Source organism: Perca fluviatilis, chromosome 18 (genome assembly GCF_010015445.1).
Source record: "Perca fluviatilis chromosome 18, GENO_Pfluv_1.0, whole genome shotgun sequence".
Lineage (NCBI taxonomy): Eukaryota > Metazoa > Chordata > Actinopteri > Perciformes > Percidae > Perca > Perca fluviatilis.
Genome location: NC_053129.1, coordinates 19,598,195 through 19,621,756, shown reverse-complemented (window position 1 = coordinate 19,621,756; position 23,562 = coordinate 19,598,195). Strand labels below are relative to the sequence as shown.

The 23,562-nt window shown below is 36.5% G+C and overlaps 2 protein-coding genes across 4 annotated transcripts; both read left to right on the top strand.

Annotated features, from left to right (window-relative positions):
* The first annotated feature begins 978 nt into the window (after positions 1-978).
* Positions 979-4,777, top strand: fam110c (family with sequence similarity 110 member C). The gene has a single exon (XM_039780989.1). It carries the CDS (start codon positions 1,137-1,139, stop codon positions 2,187-2,189), a length of 1,053 nt encoding a protein of 350 aa, XP_039636923.1. The 5' UTR covers positions 979-1,136; the 3' UTR covers positions 2,190-4,777.
* A 1,823-nt stretch (positions 4,778-6,600) lies between these two features.
* On the top strand, positions 6,601-23,419 carry fbxo25 (F-box protein 25). Of its 3 annotated transcripts, none has more exons than XM_039781952.1 (11): positions 6,601-6,711; positions 7,894-8,039; positions 14,029-14,132; positions 18,761-18,810; positions 18,944-19,036; positions 19,132-19,225; positions 19,403-19,587; positions 19,989-20,171; positions 20,611-20,754; positions 21,724-21,750; positions 22,220-23,419. In XM_039781952.1, exons 2-11 carry the CDS (start codon positions 7,912-7,914, stop codon positions 22,307-22,309), a joined length of 1,098 nt encoding a protein of 365 aa, XP_039637886.1. In that variant the 5' UTR covers positions 6,601-6,711; positions 7,894-7,911; the 3' UTR covers positions 22,310-23,419. The 3 variants fall into 3 exon arrangements, with proteins under 3 accessions (XP_039637886.1, XP_039637885.1, XP_039637887.1); XM_039781951.1 differs by having other exon boundaries at positions 7,847-8,039; XM_039781953.1 differs by lacking the exon at positions 21,724-21,750 and having other exon boundaries at positions 7,847-8,039.
* The last annotated feature ends 143 nt before the right edge of the window (positions 23,420-23,562 follow it).

Below are 23,562 nucleotides of genomic sequence, written 5' to 3'. Positions count from 1 at the left end.
GAGAGCCTTGGACTCTGTTGAAACTTTTAGGAAACACCTAAAGACTCTTCTTTTTAGACAAGCATTTAGTTAGCAATATGGCTTTGTATTGTATTTTATTTGTTGTTGTTTCTTTTATTTGTTCCGACTGTAAAGCACTTTGTGACCATTCTTGTCTGTGAAAGGTGCTATATAAATAAATTTGACTTACTTACTTACTACTAGGATGTTTTATGAGTGTTTTAAGCCTGTAAATGTTAGGATCCAATTAAACCTCACAATACAGTTAGTGGCAGTGTTTTTTTTCATCCAGTAAGATACAGTTACTGAGCAAATAGGCCTACAAAACCAGAATCTTGAAGTACAACGTTACATTTTTTGCTATTTTTTGCTTCTTGGAGATGGAGATACATGTTTGCTACAAGTAACATGTCCGGTCTCTCTTTCTTCACCTTGAATGTATTTTAGCGAGCGATGGAGAGCGAGCTGTACCCAGCATGCTGTTCACCAGTGTAACAGTTAATAGAGGTCTCCTCTCAATACACTACACAGTGTGTAGGCAACATATTGCACTACTAATAAATATGTCCCGTAGATCTCAAGACATCACTTCCTTGGGTGCTCAGATGTACAGACAGACTCCTTTCATTTTAGTTAGATGACTACAATCTGCCTGCCTTAACAATAAAAATATCAGTGCAAACATTTATTGCACAACATTTGCACTGTAATGAGTGGCAAGCCTATTGGATGAGTCAGTTTCTCTGGTGAATGAGTCAAAAAAGGTAGCAGAGAGTACTTTGACAGAAACCAGTATTCTAGGAGATCATGTAATATATTGTCCTCTATTGAGCAACAAGGATAAAGGCCCACATTTCCTCTAAGAAAAGAGAAAAACAAAACTGCAGCAGTGTCAGTTTTCACTGTTCTCACCTGTGATGGTATCAGGTGTACTTTGAACAGGTTGGTGTTTGGTTTAAACGAGCCTTGCAAAGGGTGGGTGGGGTAATACGATGTGTGTTTGAACAGACAAGGTAAAATCTCCTGTTGTAAGACATGCTCAGGCAAAGAACGGGCATGAATGGAATCTCTTACATCTAACACTGGAGAGACCGTATGCTAAAGGATTACCCACTCTTTGGAAATAACTGATTTGAATGTTAACCACAATGGAGGCAACCAGTGATACCACAAAGATCCTGGAGAAGGGTCCTGAATACCTTCGAAAACAAATGGAACTGGAGAGTGAGACAAAAGGACGCATGAGTGCTGTGGAGAGGCTCGCTGCAAGCAAACCGAAATATGTCAAAAGCCAACAGGTGGTCAACTCAACTCAGGAGACAGTGATCGGCCTTGGATCAGCCTCGGTGAGTAGCACTGGGTCTTCTAACCGGAGCTCGAACCATTGTGGGAATCTTGTCATAGGGAGTAACTCAAGAGAGGCTACATGTGGTGCACAAATCAACAACTTACCAGGGCAGGTACGTCGGTCCAGCTCCAAAAACCGACGAGACTCGCTTCTGCTTTACAGACAGAAATGTGAGTTACTGAGAGGATCAGAAAATGACCGGAAACATCCTATAACACGCAAGTTGCTCAGCTCTTTGCATAAAAATGTTTTATTACCTGAGGCAACAGATAAGGAGTGTGAAGCTGAGTGCAACAAGGAAAAAATCACCACACCTGAGGGAACAGCAAAGGAATGCAGCTCACAATCAGAGAGGAGGAGGAATGGAGTAACAGGGCAACACAGAACAGAATACAGTGATCCTGGATCTAAGGTGACAGTGGGTGTTGTGAAGAAATCTGCTGGGCTCCTAACGGTTCCTGAGTTTGAAAGCAGGTCTGGCAAAGGAGTTAGTCGTTCTCACTCCGACATCAGCTCCAGGTACTCCAAGAACTTTGCAGACTTTGATGCTTTTTTCAAGTACTGTGGGCTGGGCGGTGAGGTTATTGAATCTTTTGGGAAGGACAACTTCTCGGCGCACTCAGATGAAATTGCAATAAACATCCGGAGTGTCAGCATCTCTACATCAGACGACGGCTTCTCCAGGAACAGTGGTGACAGCGATGGACTAATGGAAGACAAGCTACATGAAAAGATACGTCAAGAGACATCAGTTATTGAGCGCAATGCAAGGATTATCAAATGGCTATACAGCTGCAGAAATGCTATAGAGACCGGAAAAAAGTTACGAGACCTTGATTGAGATTAAGACAGAGGCCATATGCTTAAGTAAGACTGTTGTATAGATGACACTAACTCCTAGCTTTTGTTTGTGGACTGACTTTTGGTCTCAGTGCTGTCATTGTGTCATTGTGTGCCAATTACAGCAGACACTTCACAGAAAAAAAGATTTAGCGTGTTTGCTCTGTTAAAACTTGCATAAAGCTAGCTCTGCCACATTGGGGCCACATAAATTGCACAGAAAGCCCCACATCACACACACAGAAATACAAAAGCTGTCCTCAAATTTTCATCTTAAACTTGTATTTTAAGGTCTAATATGTGCATATGTGCCCACTTTAATACAGGAAATCTGGAAGAGTAGGCTACATAAGAACACATTTTGGTTTGCCAGGTTGTTAAACAAATTCTTAGACTGGTGTTTTTCCCCTCTATTTGATAATGCAGTCTAAAATGTCATTATTCCATTAATAAATACTTAATTATTTGTTTAATAAATGGATTTTGTCCAGCTCTGCTGCAAGGTACAATGCCGTCATTCACCTTAACACAGAAATGTTTCTTTTTAATGGCTTGTAACTAAGCTATAAAACATAAGTAAATTATAGCTATTGGTTATGAAACATTCATAAAAAGTTTTAGAAAGTGGCACCAGCCTTAAAGGCTTAGAGCTGATGTGATGGCATATGAAACATTTCAGGGGGTCCAATACTCATTATCAAAAATTATATTCCTCACTACAATCTGAAATCCTATCTTATCTCAGTTTAGGATGACATTTACTACTGCATTTAGGAAAAAATCCCATCTTATTAGGATAGGAATGTAGTTGTTACAGAACCATTCTAGGGATTTCTCAAGTTAGGAATTCTAAGTAAGGATGGCATTAGTCCACTTCCTGAGATCATTTTGAAAAGCCACGCTCGCTGCGTCCAGAGCAGACGATTGTGATTGGTTTAAAGCAATGCAAACAACCCCTGACCATTTTTTCTCTTATCCAGAAATGTTGTGTGGAAGGGCCAGACCTTCCTCCGCAGCGCTGTGGGTCTGGCAATGCGAGACTAGTTTGGCATAGACCTATTCCTAAATTCAGAGTAACTGTCAAAAATGGCAGCTGCACTGTTGTTAGGTATGTATGGCAATTGCAATGAAGATGGGGAACGCCATGAACACCGAAATATAATGATTGAAAGGCAACACAAACTGTATGAAGACGTTTTAAATTTCCTGGACCATGTATTAAAGGTATTATATCGACTGCCAAGACAATTCATTTTGAATTTGATTGCTTGAAAACAATTTAATAGAAACATATTTCACTAGATAAGATAAATAAGTAAATACAGACTAGAAAATTGGAATGACAATGAAGTTTCATTTGATTTAAAACAGGCATCAACGGATGAGTGCCGACTAAAGAATGGAATTTATAGTTTGTATTAATTAGGATTTCTTCAGTTAAGATAACATTGGGATGTCTGAGATAGGATAGGACACAGAGTGCCATGAGTTTAGGAATTGCTTCTGTCTTTGAAACTTATGTTAATATGGGAGAAGCAGTTAGGATATTTTTATGTAATGAGGCCCCAGGGTCTTTAGCATTAAAGTGCCCTTAAATCATAATTTATGTAACCTGCTTCTTAAGATCACAATCCAATAAGTGTATACGCGGCATTCCTTTCCAGGTGAAAGGTGTACATTCCATCACACACACACACACACACACACACACACACACACACACACACACACACACACACACACACACACACACACACACACACACACACACACACACACACACACACACACACACAAACCAGTTAGAGAGATCTGCTCCTTTCATGTATAATTGTGGTCAAGAATTTCTTGTTAACAGTAATAAAACTGCATTGTTAAATTTAGGCTTGTAGGTTGTGGTTATATTCCAGCCAAAGAATCAGTTACTCGCAGAGTTCTGTGTGAGAGGAATGTACCTAATAATCTGATAGGCTTAAATCCAGTGACCCGATGTAACTGTAACTCAGCTTTCCTCCCAATCTCTGTCTGCTTTATCTCTTGACCACTTTCTCTCTCTTTCTGTCTTTTAGCCAACTTTCTATGCTGATCAGAGGCTGTAACATTAGTGGGAAAAAATCAACGGACAGACTATTGAAGTGAAATTTCCCACTCAGAAACAAACAATATTTATGTGCAGTATATGCTAATAGATACTCATTACTCAGCTGCACCCATGTTGCACCCATGTTGTTGACACGCCTTTCACTTCTCCAGAGGCCTGGCTGACTGTTTCACATCAAGACAAGTCATGTCATGCCCGCTCCTCTTGTTTACTGCCAGCTACTTCTTAAAATGCAGTTGATAATTTAGTTAGAAAAGGGACACTTAATGTGGTTCAACCTACAGAAATGTATTGACTGAAAATGTAGACTACTTGCATTGCTAAAGGCTTGTAAATTTCTTCTTTTATTGGAATTTGTATGATGTAAAAGTTTTAGTATTACTAATCCACCACTTAAAACTTGTTTAACTGCTGCCTGTGTACTGTTTTATACGGAAGTACTGCAAAAGATTGCTACAGTGAATAAAGTTGCAATTTTTCTCACAAAACTGTTGCTTAAATGTATGTGTATAGGATTGACTGTATAGATATAATACAATTATTTTTTATGAATAGTATATATCAATAAGGCCCATGGTGGGCATGGCCGGATTATGAGGCAATGGGTCGCTATACAAAAGGTCCCACCATTTTAGGAGCAAGACACAGACTTTGTGATGCTTTTGCCTGTTTTTTGTTGTTTTGCATGTCTTTGTAGTTGTTACACATCTCTCTGTGGTGTTGTGTCTCTATGTGGTGGTTTTGCCCATTTTGTAGTTAGTTTGTGTCTCTTTGCAGTTGCTTAACATCTCTTTGTAGTTGTTTTATGTTTCTTTGTGGTGTGGCACTTTAGGCTCCTGGGCCTGGGCCTGTGTCTGTGCCCGGTACGCCTGTTCGGGAATGAATCAATAATAGTGGGAATACATATAGCATACTGCTTGTATTGGTTACATGTTTCAAATGTAGGCCTACTGTATGTGGCCTAAAGGGGGCAGTATCTAACAACAACACAGACTAATTTGTGTTAAAATCACAGCAACTCTATTATGGCTGGCCAGTCAAAGCTTTGACAGCACAGCAATCCCATAACAAAGGAACAATAACCACACATAAACCAGTCTGGATGGATGCTTGATATCTAGTAGTATTTTGCCAACAAAGCGTAACATCTAATGGCAGCAGCTAATAAGACCCTGTCCCTCTTGTGTCAACTTTCCACCTTAAACAGATGGATGTGAAAACAGCCTTCAAGTGTCAAGCTCAGACTTTAATTATTAGGCCCAAGTATTGAGAGGTCTCAGCTATGTAAAACACAATATTAACACAGCTTTGAAATAACAATTTGCAGTTCATTGTGTCATTTTAGCATTCAGATACCTGGAATACCTGCAACATGACTTTGGAATTTGCGCATAAAGACTTGCGACTTGACTTGAACTTGCTCTAAAGGACATATAAATAAATACTTACTCTGAAATGACTTGAGACTTGACTGTGGTTTAAAAATAATATGGTCAATTAAACTAAATATGGTATCCCTAATTCTCATAATAAAGTTCACACTGCTTGTGGTTAAACAAAAAAATGTATTTATATTAAAACTCTAAGTTTATATCTGTTTAAAAAAGTGTTCCTTAATAACCACATTATCAGTACTTACACACAACCGCCCAGTGTCAACAGCCTTCAAGTGTCAAGCTCAGACTTTAATTATTAGGCCCAAGTATTGAGAGGTCTCAGCTATGTAAAACACAATATTAACACAGCTTTGAAATAACAATTTGCAGTTCATTGTGTCATTTTAGCATTCAGATACCTGGAATACCTGCAACATGACTTTGGAATTTTGCGCATAAAGACTTCCCAACTTGACTTGAACTTGCTCTAAAGGCACATATAAATAAATACTTACTCTGAAATGACTTGAGACTTGACTGTGGTTTAAAAATAATATGGTCAATTAAACTAAATATGGTATCCCTAATTCTCATAATAAAGTTCACACTGCTTGTGGTTAAACAAAAAAATGTATTTATATTAAAACTCTAAGTTTATATCTGTTTAAAAAAGTGTTCCTTAATAACCACATTATCAGTACTTACACACAACCGCCCAGTGGTCCTGTTCCCATCCCCCATCTCAAAATCAAAACATAAGTACATGTGCGCAGTCCTCTGTCACGTGTGGAAGAAAGCCTCAACAAAACGTAATGGATAAAGCGAAATAATTGATTGACAGCCTTTGCAAGCAAATCAGCGACGCGACTCTGGGTAGCAACAAGCTAAATACTGACGTTTCGTCCAATCAGAGAGCATCAGGGGGCGTGGACGAATTCTACTGTCCGCACTGTGTTTACTTCCGTCAATATTTCCAGCAAGCAGCAGAGCAGAGAAGAAGAAGCAGAAGCACTGACAGACGATACACAACAAAGGAGTCACTTAAGGTTTGTTTATCCGTTTTGTAGAAATGTCCAACTCTGTTATAGTGCAGTTGAGATTCTTTATTTTCTTCCTGTGGCGATTATATGCGTTGAACCAACTGACAGCTTGAATATCTAATTTTGTTTTACCGTTAAGCGTTGAAACGATTTGAACAGCGTTTGCTAATGCTGTTATTTTTTTAATTTTTTTTTTACAAATGCTAAAGTTAAATGCGTCATAGTCGATGTCAGGAGTGTTATCAAAGCAATATGGCTTAGTAGGTCATTTTGCATCCTACCCGTAATATAGCGATTATATGCTTGAATAAACGTAAATCTAGCTAATGGCCCTCTTGTTTATTGGCAGTTGTTGTCAGACAGTAACCTGATATGAACATGTAGCTAGTTGTAGACTGCAGACTAAATCTATGGCATTAAAAATAGGCCATGATAACATTTATTGTTGAAATTTTAATATTACAGTTTTTTTTTTAATATTTTGAAAATCTGAATGTATGTGTTTTAAGTTCTTCTCTTTGAATGCCCAAAAGGCCATTTTAACTGGTGCAATTTCGAAACTCAAGTTTGAATCTTTCACCTTGAATTTTGTGTTTAATTTTGACTTTATTCCTTGATTTGAATTTAAAGAGGGGGAAATGAATTTGAGCAACTTCAATAAAGTTTTTAGAAAATAATTTTTTTAACCCATGAGAGGACTAGGTCTGGGCGATATGGAGAAAATCAGATATCACGGTATTCTTGACCAAATACCTCGGTGTCGATATTGCAACAATATTGTAGGGTTGACAATTGGTGTTTTCACAAAATATTTCCACAATTAGATTTTGGATAAATAATCATCAATAATGTGGCTATAATGACTATGTGGTTAAAGGAAAATAATAGAACATCTAGAACAGTCTGGTATGTTCAGAAAATGACATCACTTTACTATAATGCAGCCTTAAAAATAACACGTAACCATTTTACACTATTCAAAATATAAGACAGTATCTAGTCTTATATCACGATATCGATATAATATCGATATATTATCGATATATTGCCCAGCCCTAAACCCAACAATAATTATTAAGTAGTTACTTCATTTTCAATTAGGTATTCATCTGCTCATTATGGCCTTTATTTTCCTCCAAAGAGCCCAGAGCACAAAGACAAATCCTGCATCTTGTTCTCTGCTCACAGTCCCCCCTCCCAGCTAAAATGCCTTTCTTGGGCAAGGACTGGAGGTCGCCAGGATGGAGCTGGACAAAGACAGAGCATGGATGGAAGAGGATTATCTTCTATGGACACGAGTTGGAAGATAGCAACAGAGAGATACACTTGAAAGAGTAAGTAATATCTTGTTCACCTTTGTCATCCATATCTGCCTTTAATGGCATTGTTATTCCAGTGTCAAACTTTATATGGTTAATGAGTCAGTGTGTTATCAGGTTAGATTGGACTTAACTGACTGCATACAAATTTTTTAAATATATTAGAAACCCAGTACACAGTTGCCACATGCATTTAAGAATAAAACTATATTGTCCATATAGTCGTCAGTAGTTTGCTGTGTTTAGATTAATTTCTACAAGCATGCAGTAGTATATGCTAGGACTGGATGACGTGGATATAAACATGTATTGACTTTTACTAGTATCATATCTTGATTATATAATTAAAATGTGTGATGTAAAGAAAAAAAAATTAATTTGTGGAGTTTTTCATTTCACATTTGAGTTTTGTCTGATTTAATTAACAGTATCACAGTTCATTGCATTGGACACCAACTTTATTACAGGTTTGAATACGTGATATATCTTAAAAACATAATGATATTGATTTCAACCATATTCTCCAGCCCTCTTCTTTACATAGTCTGCCTTCACCTTTGGCTTATAATAATAAATGGCATAAAGGACTACTGTATTAAATAAGAACTGCATTATATTCAGAGCCCAGCATGTATTTAATCAAATGTAATCAAAGTAGATATTTTGTATTGTACTTTAGCAACTCAAAATTACAGTGTATATGGGTATTTTTTCCCAAGTCCATCAGAACTGGTTTGCTCAGAATCTAGCCAAGAGTAGATTAGATATTATTAGCCCTGCAACTCTTGTTTAAAATTGAACTCTAAAATGATTGGTTTCAGCTGCCAAGGCTCACTTTGAGTGTTGACTTGGTTGTCAGACTTCTAACCACCACAAAATACCTCAAAAGTATTTCAGAGAGAGCATTTTCTGCTTCTTAAACAGAGGATAGTAGAAAAGCTTACAGAATATAAAGGGAAAGAGATGGGGTTAGACATGCAACAGAGGCTGTATCTTGTGGTTGCATAGTCTTTGTCTTAGACCTCTAAACTACCAAGACTGGGTTTTAGCGATGACTGAAAAGGATCTGTTTTGACCATGGATTGTTGATGTTTGCTGTGGTTGATGTATTTATGTGAGCTACAGTATGTTTTTAATGCCTGGCTGCAAACTAAATTTACTTTTTTGTAGAAATGCTTAATAGATTAGAGGGAAAAGGAATAACGTCAGGGAGTCAGTAGATAATAACAGAGGAAAATGGGCACTGACCACAGCTGCTGTACTCAGACCCAGAAAGAAAAAAATAATTGCGCCAGCAACTCTTATCAGGGCTAAACCAGAGAGTCTTTGATGAGGTGATTTGCATCCCACAATTGCAGCCTGTTATTGCCAAAGGGGTGTCATGGCAACAGACAGAGTTGAGTATAGGGTTGGGTTTACTCAAGAGGCAAATTTTACATGATACTTACAAACCTCTTAGTTTATCATGTTAAAGAAAAGATAAATATTCAAAATAATTGAGGTGGAGGTTCTCAGCCCAATAGAGGAAGATGTTTTTGAGTTGACTTATAAGATAGCTCTTTGTTTTGTTTTTTTACCTTATTGTGGATCAGAATCTGAACCATTAAGGTCAGGTGTTTTTGTGTGTGTGAACTGAGTTTATTCTGCAAACTCTCCCCTCCAAGCAATACACACACATTCTTGTTGTTTATGGGCACATATTCGAAAGAAGTCCTGCAACCTGGTTGTTGTATATAACCTGTTGTAACATAGTGACACTTACTTAACCTGCAAAGGCCTGTGTCATTATTGAAAACTAAAGATTCCGTAGTATTGGGTAATTGTTCATGTTTTCATCAAGTTAGGTTTTAGTTGTGGTAAAGACTCAGGAAACAGGATTATACCTGATGTCTGACTTCTTAAATGACTTAATATCTTTAATGAACACAATGCTCAGCTGTGTTTTTCCATCACCCCAGAGACAGGAGAGTGTACTACCTCACAAACTATGATTGTCAGGGCAAAATGGAGTAAGCCTTTATATAAAACTACAGTAAAAACATGTTGGTGTAAGGCATGTTTTTTAGATTCCCTGAAATCCTACATAGTGCCAGACCAGCACAGAAAGTCAATATTGAACTTCTTGTTCAGGATCTGTCTCCTGGAGTTACTTTTGAATGTTTGGAACTGGTGCAACATGTAAATCCTGGAACAGGGGTTGCTGCTTGGAGTTGTGTGATGAATGTTACCATACATACATGCCAGTTCTTCTGACGGGAGCACCCAAAAAACAACTACGGTCAAATGCCTGCTGTGCACTTTTAAAATACTGTCCCTCTCAGAGGCGTTTAGTGGGTTTAAAGACTTAACAACCACTGTTTGTTGAAAGCAGCTGAACTAAAACAAGTTATCCTATTTCAGGCCTTCTGGTCTGTATTACATGTGGCCCTGTGGGCAGTCTGGGTTGCCTCCAAGCAGGAGAGCTTGCCTTGTTATCTGCAGGAAACATGTTTTGTTTTGACGCATGCCAGTTCACAATGTGTCGTCACATAAAAGGAGAGAAAAAAGGAGGGTCCCAATCTTAGGCTACATCTACACTACTTATTTATCCTTTTTACTATATTTGTCTGCTCCTTCTTTATATAGTATATGTGTTGAGGGGTTGTGTGGTCCTGTGAGGCTTACTATTTCTGTCATTAGTTTGTTCATACTGTACATGGCGTCAGCCTCTTCCCCCTGTTTAGGAGATTGGGCCAGGGCCTAACTTAGCTGCAGGGGTAACAATCAAACATGATAGCTCATTTTGCTTTTAAGAACCAGAGCAATTGATTTTCTGACTACACGGTACAAGTTAGAATATTTTTATTTTCTCCAGTATACAGTGGGAGGAAATTGGGTATTACCATTCATAAGAACAAATACATTTTTAAAAAGACATAAAACAAGTGCAAAGACAGTTTAGTAAAGTCGCATCACAGATGTAAAGATGTGCCTTGTTTCATCAAAAACAATTAAGTAAAAATGTACATAAAAGAAATACTTATTACCGGCTATAATACAAATTGAACTGTGTAAACTCACAAGTTTGTTGTTGCAGTGTTCAGCAGGGATAGAAAGATACACTAACAATTTGAATAGCACGCCTCACTTAAACAGTTAGCAGGACGCTGATGTCCTGCTGGTGCTAATGGGGTGAAGGATGGAAGCTCAGCACCAGTTGGTGATATCTCCCTCAAGTCACAGTGTCGCCTCTTCTATTGATCAACTAACAGTACCTCACAGTGTCACATTAGCTGGTCAGCAGTCTTGCTCAGCAGTCTTTTCACAAAAAGGCACAGGACACAACATCAGACAATAACTAATGATGTCATCTGTTCAAATTGGCCGCTCTCCAAATGCAGCTTCACTCAGAAAGGCCAGTGACTTCATGCAACAGTCAGAGGTACACTTTGCAGACCAACACATGTAGGGCCAGAAAGAAAGAAAAGCATTATGGTGGACACTTGCTTGACATACTGTATTACAAAAGTAGTTTATGTATTTATATTATTTTCACATCAACAAACTTCTATCACCTATTATATGCAAATACTCAAGTGCCAGATAGGTACTGGACAGTTGAGTGTCAGCTAAGTATTTGACCCTCACTTTACTGTCAATTTCTGTAAGAAATCATTTGTCTGACACTGTATGAATTGCCTTGATTGTTAAGTCAACTTGCATTTGTCAAAGCATGTCATAAATGAAACTTGAATGCATCTATCTAACAGTGAGTAAGAGAAGTGTAAGAGCTAAATGTCTTCCACATACTCTACTATACTATTTGTTTTCTTCCTGGTTTATGTTGACTTCCTACATAACCCTCATCCCTTTAGCTTATGTATTTCAGGATACATTTTAAATATCCACAAACCCTTCGCAACATTCCTGCTGCTCTCTGATGTCTTTTATTGGCTCTGTGGAGGCCGGTGCTCTGCATGCAACCTGTGTTAAAAGGTCAAGCTATTGCATTCCTCACTTGTAACTCACTGTGACAGATTACTGGTCTTGCATGTTTGTTTGTGTGTATGCCGTAGCAACTGGATAAATGGATAGAGACGAGAGATTACTGTAGTGCCCATTCAACCTGTTGACTTCACAGTCAGAGAAGCAAAGCCCTGCCTTCACTTATTCTGGAGGGAAAAGTAAATTAGTTTTGGTGTAATATCATCCAGATTGTGATTGGTGAAGTAAAGATTTCCTCCAGCTTCTCAAAGCTCACAAACAGAACATAGCCTTTGTATTTTTCAGAAGAATAAATACCCTGTTGCATTCAAGTGTTTCTATAGATAATCAGAAAATAGTGAAATATGCCTATTATAATGTTTTTAAGCCCAAGGATGGCAACTCAAAATATCTTGCAGATAAAGTGTTTGCAGGTGGGAAGCTGTTGATGGATCATGTCCTTGTTGCTAGGCTAGTTGGTTTGGGCACCTGTGCAGACAGAGGTGGTTTAGCTCTATGACTGCAACTAACAATTATCTTCATTATCGATTTATCTGCCAATTATTCTCTAAATTTAGGTTGTTTTTTTTACTCTAAAATGTAAAAAATAGTGAAATATGCCCATTAAAATGTTTTTGAGCCCAATCATAGGTACTCCTATTGCTTGTTCATCGCTTAGCTCCGGCACCACAACCACAAATAAAGACAAATAGGCCTGAAATAAATGAAATCACACATTTACACACATTTCTAATTAATCATTCACATATATGATAATAGGAAATAATGTGATGTAGTGGGGATACTTTTGATATCAGCCCCAATACTAATAACACATTGTGACGGTATTATTTCCCAGTACAATCAGCTGACTCTTGGTTGGTAGTGTTGCCAGTTGGGTGCTCAACTTCAGCCAATGGATTAATGCTTGGGGAGTCAATCACCAGTCCAGTCCTTTGATCTGTTAAAGGTAATTAGTATTATAATGTCTAGTTACAGATGAATAGATCTTAATGCAGATAACAATTACTGCTTCATTGTATTTTATGGAATTATATTTTATTTGCATTAGAGGAAAATATTGCTAAGTTTTCATAATAGTAGTACTCTGCAAAGAGACATATTGCTCTCCTCAGGCCTTATATCTTCTCAAGGGTATTTTAGGCATCTTTCAGTCTTGTTTAGGACGGTGATGAAATTTGCAATTATGCAAGTCATTTATATTGCAAGGCACAAAGGCACAGTAAGCAAAAAAAGGTACAAGAAGCTACAGTTTGATGGCTAAATAGTTGTAGCCTCAAGTATAAAAAGAACATACAGACACAAACTACAAACACAGGTGTTTGCATCTATAGAATTGACAAAGTGTAGTAGATTTAAAACATGACAAATGACTAGAATGTCAGAGTCATTAAACAATGTATGAATCATTTATCAACATCTTTACATTAACCTTATTCATTCATGGTACATGATTTCTTTGTTTGTATTTCGCAATTGTCAAACCATGCATTTATCTTAACTCAAAATTATATTAACTCCATTATCAAATAAAAAGGCCCAGAATGGCTGCCAGAAATAACAGAGCTCAGATTGAGATCCCAAAACTGTTTTGCCTGTTTTCTGAGAAAATACTGTCTGAGTCACATCTGTGATTCTGTCTCTCAGACTGTGATACATATATGCCATCTGCTGTGTTTCCTCCATCATAACAGACACTGTGAATCATTATAATGTCACATCTCTTGACTACTCTGATTCCTGGTACACCTGTCTTAGCCTGCTTATTATTCCAAATGAAGCAGCTTCAAGGTGATTTACTTTTCTGCATATGTGCTGGCTCTGTCAATCCCAAAATACTGCAGCACTTAAACTTCCTGTGCTGGATCTATCATGCCACTGCAACAGAGTGATATACAGGACATTATTAAAGAGTCACTGACTTGCTCCAGGCTTTTTTACATTGTACTTCAGTTGCACTGGTGACACTCGCATGCAATGCTATTAACAAATTCCTCCCATGCCTTCTATGTCTAAACAGGCTCTGCAGTGACAACAAAGAGAATCTGTTTGTTGGAGATGTGTGTGAGCTCGCCACCACAAAGAGGAAAAAGGACCTCTACAACAATAACACCAAATCCCAGTGTGAGTTTCAGCAACACATAATCATTATTTCAACTTCATAAAAAGTTTGTGGTACGAAAATTAAAGACCGTTTTTAAAAGAAAAAAGAAAAAAAGCAGAGAAGAAATAAAAGGAATCACAAGTCATAATTGGAGTGAAGGGGCCATCACCTATTAAAAGCTTTGTTTGCATTTAGATTTATTGGACTAAAGACTTGTTATTTACTTGGTAATTTATCACCTAAGATTAGTTGTGCAGTTAATCAGCGGTTAAATGTAACTAAATAGGGTACTCGTACTCTACCTGAGGTCTTCCATTATTTGCTGTTTATACTTCTACTTCACTGCAAATCAGACGTATTGTACTCTATACCACACAACATTTATTTGACTGATAGTTAATAGATGCTTTGTAGGTTAAGATTTACTTACAAATTATATGATGGTCTCAAAATATGAAGCATTGTTATAGAAATTGGCATTCCACACTTCTGAGATCCCAAGGACACACACAATGCATTTAGTGAGAAACACTAAATTGTAACTTTTGTTTGTTAATAAAAAAAAAAGAAGAAAGTACAGTAGTTTTGCTGACAGTACTCACATACTTGTACTTAAGTTTTGTAACCCTTAATGCAGGATTTACTTGTAATATTATATTGTATAAATTTTCTTAAGTAAAGGATCTGAATATATCTCTTCCACCAGTACAGCCCATTCTGCTGTATTTATGCCTAGTTCACACTACACGGCGTTATCCCTGATTTTTACAATAATAGTAATAATCTTTATTTTTTTTAGCACTTTTCAAAACAAAAAACCTTAAAAGGCAAATGCTGTACAAAATGTAAAACAAAAAAAAGTATTAAAAAAACAAACATATCTAGCAACAAAACAAGACTCTCAAGAAACTCTTAAGATTATGCAAATTAAGGCAAATATTAAAAATCCAAGGGAAAGTCTTCTAGTGTGTCACTACTGTGACATTCCCACAATATGTGTTCCTCCTGCCAAGAGAAGCAATCTTCTGGGGAGACCAAGCAATCATGCACAAGGTCTCCTTGCATTTTTGCAATAGCAGTTGGGTTGCACTCCCTTCTATGCTCCAATGGCTCCAAAGCCCCCATCCCTTGATTCCTTCAGGCTCCATCAGCTACAGTATGTTGTGATCAGCATTCTCCCAGTCTTCAAAGGCTGGTGGTGTATATGCCTCAGACCTGCGCTTGCAGAGGAAGTTATGGAAGCATAGGGAGGCCATAGATATCTTAACCACCTTCTTTGGCTCTAAGCATATGATGGATCTGAAAACTCTCAACCTGTTTGCAAGAATGCCAAATGCATTTTCTGCCACTCTCTGTGCCCTAGAGTAGTAGTAGTTTATTACCCATTAGCTGTGGGCCATCTGCCTGAATGGATATGGCTACATGAGGTCAGCCCTTAGGGGGATATGCATCATCGGCCACAAACATGTATGGCATCATTATGTCGGAGTTGGGCAAAGGCTCAGGCGGAGGCAAGTCCAGCAGGCCCTGGTCCATCACTTTGTGCAGGTCAGAGTAAGCGAACACTTCAGCGTCTGAGACCCTACCTTGGTTACGCAAACTAGCGTAGATCAACTTATAGTTTGCATCCACAGCAGCCATCATTACCACAGAGAACAACCCTTGTAATTATGGTAGAGGTTGCCTCTTTTTGCTGCAGGTTGTATGTGGATGTGTTTTTCGTTAAGCGCACCACGGCAATGTGGAAACTGCAATTTCAGTTCAAAGTCCCGGGCTATTGACCGCCATTCTGCCTCTGTTGATGGTGTCTAGCAATAGAAGAAAAGAACTAGGAAGGCTAGGAGTTAAACTGCATTTAGTACACTGATTCTTATATTTGACAGATGATTAAAAAAAATAGATTTCTGCAGTACTGTGAATAGCAATTCACAAATACTGTAACTCTTACATTATGATTACAATGTAATTACATAAAAAAATATATATTGTGAGATGAGACCTTGGCAATATTGCTTAACAGAGCATACTATCTTTGTGTCTACAGTAAGTGGTAACCAGAAATTACCATCAGAAAGTCTTTTTTTATGACCTGGTACAGAGCGACACAGGTCTCCATAACTATTTTTTGAAATAGTGCTATTCTGTACTGGAAGCTGAGGGACTTGAATGATTCACCTACATCAGAAATAAATAAAATCATTATAAAATAAGCAGAAACCAACATTTAAAATGAATAATAGCTAATTAAGGTCCACAGTCGCAAAATGACATACATGACTTTTAGGTATACATAGACGTCTTATTGTTGCAGGCAGACATGATGTTTTGGGGGACTGTTGTGGCATTGTTCAGGCACAGGTAAGAATGTTGTTTTTTGTGCTTTACAGGGTTATTGTGATTTGGCTGTGGAAGACTCACCTGTTGCCAAAAACCGCAGGGTCAAAGATAAATGCTCTGTCAGGGATATTGCCAGTCTAATTTGTGTCCTGCTTTGTTATAAGGTGTTGGACCTTCCCCAGCACGAAATCAAACTCATCTGTTGTCATCCGCAGCAGCTCCATGAACCCAGCCTCCCCATGCATCTATTTGTAACGTTATAGGGGCACACATATGGTTTATATGATGTGGAAATAGGTCTGACAATGCGAGACTAGGTTTATATTAGAATACATTGGCATACACACCAGCTTTTTAGTATCTGTAACCTTGCCGAACCTCAACGCAGCCAGGAAACTAAATGCATTTTCATTGCAAACCTATTTAATGTTATTTACCTACATCTCTCTCTGCAGAACAGACAATCCTTGCTGCCCACACATCCTAATCTATCCTTCCATCCATTTTCTTTTCTTTCTCTTCTTTATTATATCGCTGTTGTTCCAAAAATGGATGTCCACCAGAAGGCAAATTCTATAGTTGGGGAGGTTATGATGTTCAGTGTTTGTTGAAACTGTTGCAGTACGCTTTTGAGTCAACAAAGTGACAAAATGCAACATGAGCCAATAACGATTTTTATAAAGTTGCTTTTTTAAATATTTCTCTTTCACCCTTTTTAACTTTTTTTTATTTTTTACCTTTTAAAAAACAAAAATAAAAATTTATTTTTTTTTTTAAAAAAAAAAAAAAAATATTTATTATTTAAATAAAAAAAAAAATTTTATTTTTTTTTTTTTTTTTTTTTTAAAAAAAAATAAAAAAAAAAAAAAAAAAAAAATTAATTCATTCTAATTTTTTTTTTTTTTTTTTTTTTCTCACCTTTTTTTCCATTTAAAAATTATATATCTCTTTTTTTTTTTTTTTTTTATTTTTATAAATTAAAATTTTTCCTTTTTCTCATTTCCTCAATACTTTAATACACAAAGTAAAGGCAGGGTGGGGTGGGTTTTCAGTTTTTTTTTTATTTTTTTTTTTTTTTTTCTTTTTTTTTTTTTTTTTTGATTTACTTACCTTTTTATTTTTCTTTTTTTTTTTTTTTTTTTTTTTTTTTTTTTATTTTTTTTTTTTTTTTTTTTTTTTTTAATTAAAACTTTCAAAATCTGAACACCAAACACACTCTTTTTCTTTTTCCTCTTTTTTTTTTTTTTTTTTTCTTCTTTTTTTTTCTTCATCTTTTTACCAATCCCCCTTTTCTTTTTTTTTTTTCAATTTTAAACAAAAAAAAAAAAACACCCCAACCCCAACAATTCCCCCCCCCTCTTTTTCTTTGAGTGTTTGGTGTGTTAACATTTTTTTTTTTTTTTTTTTTTTTCCTTTTTTTTTTTTTTTTTTTTTTTTTTTTTTTTTTTTTTTTTATCTTTCCACATTCCTTTTTTCTTTCTTTTTATTGTTTTTTTTTTTATTTTCTTTTTTTCACCTTTTTTTTTTCTTTTTTTTTTTATTTTTTTTTTTTTTTTTTTTTTTTTGATTTTTTTTTTTTTTTATTATATTACCTCAGATTTGACGTTTTTTCCCTCCTCTCCTTAACCTACACTCCCTCCATCGATCACCACCCTTCCCCCTCTCCTTTTTTCTGCATTTTTTTTTAGACGTCTTTTTTTCTTTTTTTTTTTTTTTTTTTTCTGTTTCTCTTTCTTTTTATTTTTTTTTTTTTAAAACTTTTCTTTTTTTTTTTTTTTTTTTTATTTCTTTTTTTTTTTTTATTTTTTTTTTAACCCTTTCTTTTTTTTTTTTTATTTTTTTTTTTTTTTTTTTTTTTCTTATCCTCCCCCTTCCTTTAACTTTTTTTTTTACTTTATCTTGATCTGTTCTTTTTTTTTCTCCTTCCCTTTTACACTGCTTCTACCCCTTTATATAATTTTATAAAACAGTGATTATTCTTATTTTTTTTTATTTTTACTTTATTTTTTATTTTTTTTTATTTTTTTTTTTTTTTTTAATTTTTTTTATATTTTTAAATACTTTTATATATTAAAAATTAACTTTGCTATAATTTTTTTTACTTATTTTTTTTTTTTTATTTTTTTATTTTTTTTTTTTTTAAAATTTTTTTATATATATTATATTATTTAACACAATTTTTTATTATATAATATTTAAATTTTAAAAATAAAAAAAAAAGAAAAAAAGTAATATAATAACATTTACATCGAAACACTTTAATAAATGAACTCTGCTAACTAATGTGTTTGTTTGTTTTTTCCTTGTCCAGTTGTTTTCACGGATAAATGGATCTATGTGCAGAAAGGGAGCACGAAAGAAGTGAGTGCTGCAGCTGTTACAAGAAAATTTCACATGAAGCGTTTGTTGTCTGTTGATTGAAACATATTTGTATTTGAAATAAATAATGATTTAATAAAAATAAATGTGTGTGTATTTTCATGTTACCACACAGCGACATGGATACTGCACGCTTGGTGAAGCCCTAAACCGTCTAGACTTTTCCAGTGCCATTCAAGACTTAAGAAGATTTAACTATGTTGCAAAAGTGAGCAAATAATGATCACACATGTTGATTAAGAATCCTTTTGATACCGACTTGTTCTTTTCCTCTAACTGTCTTACTCTGTTTTTCTCCCATAGCTTTTCCAGCTAATAGCCAGGTCTCAGCTGACCTCTTTGAGTGGAGCTGCACAGAAAAACTATTTCAATATACTGGAGAAGATTGTACGAAAGGGTAAGGAGACCTGAGGCGGAGATATTGTACAGGCGGACACTTTTGTCAGCACTCCTGTAGATGCATCCTAGACCTAATTTAGGGTACATATAGTTACAAGTTACATTTTGGCTGCTAATGTTTTCTTTTTCACCCTAAAATATTGTCTTGTGTTTGTTTTTAAAATTTCACTACTAGTTCTCGACGACCACTACAACCCGCGACTTGTTAAGGATTTGCTGCACGACCTGAGCTCGACATTGCACAGTCTGACCATCCATGTTGGCAGGTGTGTCCTCGTGGGCAACGTAAACATCTGGATGTGCCGACTGGAGACCATTCACAAATGGAAGCAGCAGCTCAACAACCTGCAGATCCCCAAGGTAGAAGGTGTACTGGTGTTTGTTTGTTTGTGTGTGTACGTACATTGCTTTTCAGCATGCTCTGGGCCTCAACACGCATCCAGGTCCAATTTGAGCTGCCTGTATGTAAATGTGATTTTTAAAAAGGGAATAGTGAAGTAGGTTTGCATCTACCTCACCACTGCTCACTTTACGTGCTGATCCCACTAAGCTGAATTTAATGGGTGAGCAACATGAAATATGGAATGTGAAGAATTGACAACTAATCTTTTGGACCAGGTAATTTAATGCTCAGCTGTGTATGAATTGTAACACATCATTCTCAGTGGGAAAAAAAACACTCCTGTGATGTAGGAATATTTGAGTTTTTCTTTACAGTCCAGCTCTGAATTTTAATGTGTCAATCTTAATTGTCTCCCCAGCAAATATGCAGTGGCATGTCATTCAACGACTTGCCGCTACATATGCAGAACAAGATCCTCTGCGAGTTATCTGATGCTTATGACATCATTAACCTGGGGCAGGCCACGCCTACTTTGCACAGCCTCAGTGAGAACAGGATACTGTGGAAGAAACTCTGCCACTTTCACTTCTCAGACAAACAGGTGAGAGGACAACATATTTAGTTTAATTAGACATGGATGGTTAGTATTTACAGCTAAATCTGTGATTTTCATAATGCTTTTTAAAAGGAATATGCATAAAACATCCAAAGAGATGGCTGCTAAGTAGTTTACCAGTTGACCACTAGAGGGCAGAATTGCCAATATTTACTCACATTGATCTGTTTCACTCTCTCTCTCTCACTCACTCACTCACTCACACACACACACACACACACACACACACACACACACACACACACACACACACTAGCTTGCACACATATAAACACCCATTCAGGATTGGTGTTAATGAGAAATGGTCCTCAGTTATATCTAATTACACTTTGCTCCAGTTATAATTACTTTCTTGTCCCCTGGGTTTTAAATGTTTTTTTGGGTTTTTTTTTTTTAATGTGTGTTTTCTTCCATCCACACTCAGTTCTGTAGAAAGTTGGTCCTATCCAAGAGTGAAAATGTGGACTGGAAGCTGATGTACTTCACCCTGAAGAAACATTATCCAATGAGGGAGCAGTACGGCGACACCATGCACTTCTGCAAACACTGTAGCATCCTCTTCTGGAAGGTAAACAACAAGATAACACACACCTGCAACCACATTCATTTCATGTAGGAAACACCATATGACTAGTCAGTACTGTTCATCAGACTGCAAGTAAATTACAAGTTGTTCATTACGTTAAAAGAAGTTCAATAGGTTCAGTGCAAGTTTAACTGGTTGTTTCAGCGTAAGGGTTAGGGTTATGGCCTTTCAGTGTTGTAGACTGTAGCTTAGTAGAGGCAGAGTGTGTGTACAGTAAATGAAACCTGCAGTGTTTAAAGAGACATTTCTCACAGACATGAAATCTCTTAAACTGTACGTAGATCAGACATGAGGGTCTATCAAATCAAGTTTCAAGTTTGTACCAGAGCACATTGTATTTCCTTGTACAAAGAGACAAAACACCCATTATCGTTTGGTACACTCTTTGGTACACACTGTATCACTTGGAAAGTCTCACACTGATAGCTGTCTCTAGCATGCCGTGAGAAAGGTATTCAATAGTAAATTGAATCCTGTTTTTATATAGTAAAAAAAACTCCATGTTCTGTTTATGTAACAGAAACTTATGAGTGACACATATATGCATACATTGTCACTGATGGTTATAGTAATTCTTGTTTTCAGTACAATGGATGCTGTGAACTTGTTTAGCCCATACAGTACATGTACAATGTAGCGATCAGAGGGCAAACAAATGACTTGTCTGCCCTTCATGACACATGTGATCGTACCTTAAACCATGCGTAATATAAAGTTAATAACTTCTGGGGAAGATGTGTATCTTCACAGACTAACAGTACTTGGATTACAAAATGCAGCTGTTCCTACAGTATCTGTTCCCATACTCCTTGCGAATGCGACAATCCTGTCGTCCTCCTTGACTGGTTCCTTATACTTTTTTAACCTCTGCCCTCTTTGCGTCCCTCTCCTTGCTTGTCGCCCTTCCTTCCTGGCTCTTCTCCTGGTTCCCCTTCTCCCTGATTCTTTAAGGATCGCCACCTCGCTTTGTTATTCAAGGTACTTTCCGTCCCATCATGCCATTCTGTTCTCCGTCAGTTGCCAGTTTGTCTCATGTTTCCCAGATGGTCTGATTCATATCTTATCTATTTCCATGTGTTAATCTTTGTCTTGTACTGTTCTCAATTTCACTTGATGTGATCATTTTTTGCTCGAGGTGTGTTTAGTAAACAGTGAGGCTTTTTTCGTTGACTTTTAATGGCCTTTAACTGCACTCTTAAAGTTCATAGATTCAATTGAATGTTGAGTCCATGTGTCTGAAAGAAAACTGTCATTTAGTTTAACGTAAATTTTTCTCTGTGTATACTAATGTCCAGGATCCAGTTGCAGCCGGGAATTTGTAAATCCATCACTAAGTTTGTGTTGAAGCCCTTCCATGATCTTAGTAACTACTGGTTGCTGCATAGCTGCTCCTTGGGTTTCCTGGGCTTCCTCCTTTCTGACAATGTGGTTGTTTACTGTCTTCCAGGACTGTGGCCATCCATGCTCAGCCAACAACCCAGACAGCTGCCTCATGCCCATTTCTCCGCAGCACTTTATTGACCTCTTCAAGTTCTAAACCCTCCGTGTTCTTCAAGCGAAGCGTCCGTTTACTCTTACTCCCAAACCAAGAGTGTGTACGAGACCTCAATGTCATAAACTCAAATACAAAGGGCTTCAACTGAAAGAGATGACTTTTTATGTCTTCATTTCCTTACGCACAAGTGTTTCCATAAGGCATAGGAAAGATTTAATGTGGATGTTTGTAGATTTTAAGAATGTTGGTGATAGGTGAAATATAAAGAACATTTATCTTTTTCCTCCTCCTGCATAAATGTTTTGTCTTCTTGACAAAAAATGCTATTTCTAACAGAGGAAATAAAATAATAATATGTAAATGTAATGTGAATATGTGAAAGAATTTATATGTAAAATGAGTTGTTGCATGTTTATGGTAGGTAGGTGGTGATAGATGGTAACACTTTTTAAATGGCAACATTTACAGGGTGGCAGGATAAGATGCCTCATGTGTTACTTGTTTATTTAATGGGGTTAAACTTTTCTGCCTTTTGCTCCGTTTTGTCCTGGTGGTATTTCTCTGCAATAACTGAATGCATGTCATGTTTGAGTCTATGTTTACTTACTGTATGTTGTCCTTTGGGAATTCTTGCTGTGCTCTGTGTACATTGGAAGTGTCGACCCTAAGAGAAAATAATTTCTTTAGCCGTACAAGTTTTTACAATCGACTTTGTTAGAACTGCAAAGTGACAGACGGAAGAAATGTTAAACCTTATTTATGGGGGGTGGGAGTTTTGTATCCTTCCTCCAACTTTTGTAATATTCATCTGCTATCCCAATACTCTTGATGGTACTATTATGACATATATGGGACAGGAATTAGTTATAAATAAGTAAATATTTCTAAAAATCTGTTTCTGTTCTTCATTTTATACTGTGAGGCTCAGGGACTTTTGTTAACTGTATTAAGATCTTTTTTTAGACTTGACCTAATTGTAGTTTCCGCTTTTTGGATTTGGATATAAATGTCTTTGCACCTTTAAACAGCAAGGAAAAATTGTTTGTCATCGGTCACAGGAGCAAAGTTTCCTGATTATTATTCTTCCTCTTAATCTCTAGACTGAATCTTTCTAAAGGCAGTTAAATGAGAATAAACAAGAAATAGATAACATTCATGTGGAAATGTAAATTTGGTAGTTGTGGCAAAGTGTTGTTTTTCAATAATAATAATTTCTTTAGTAACTTGACAGTATATTGGTAAGTTCCAGTTCCAGTTCCAAATGCCCGATGATAAAAACTAACCACTGTACTGGT

What these genes read in the sequence shown, in the direction of transcription:
- fam110c (XM_039780989.1), top strand. Translation starts at nt 1,137, where the DNA reads ATGTTAACCACAATGGAGGCAACCAGTGATACCACAAAGATCCTGGAG.
- fbxo25 (XM_039781952.1), top strand. Translation starts at nt 7,912, where the DNA reads ATGCCTTTCTTGGGCAAGGACTGGAGGTCGCCAGGATGGAGCTGGACA. An exon ending in ACAACCTGCAGATCCCCAAG is followed by an intron (nt 19,588 to 19,988) that starts GTAGAAGGTGTA and finishes TTGTCTCCCCAG; the next exon opens with CAAATATGCAGTGGCATGTC. An exon ending in TTCACTTCTCAGACAAACAG is followed by an intron (nt 20,172 to 20,610) that starts GTGAGAGGACAA and finishes ATCCACACTCAG; the next exon opens with TTCTGTAGAAAGTTGGTCCT.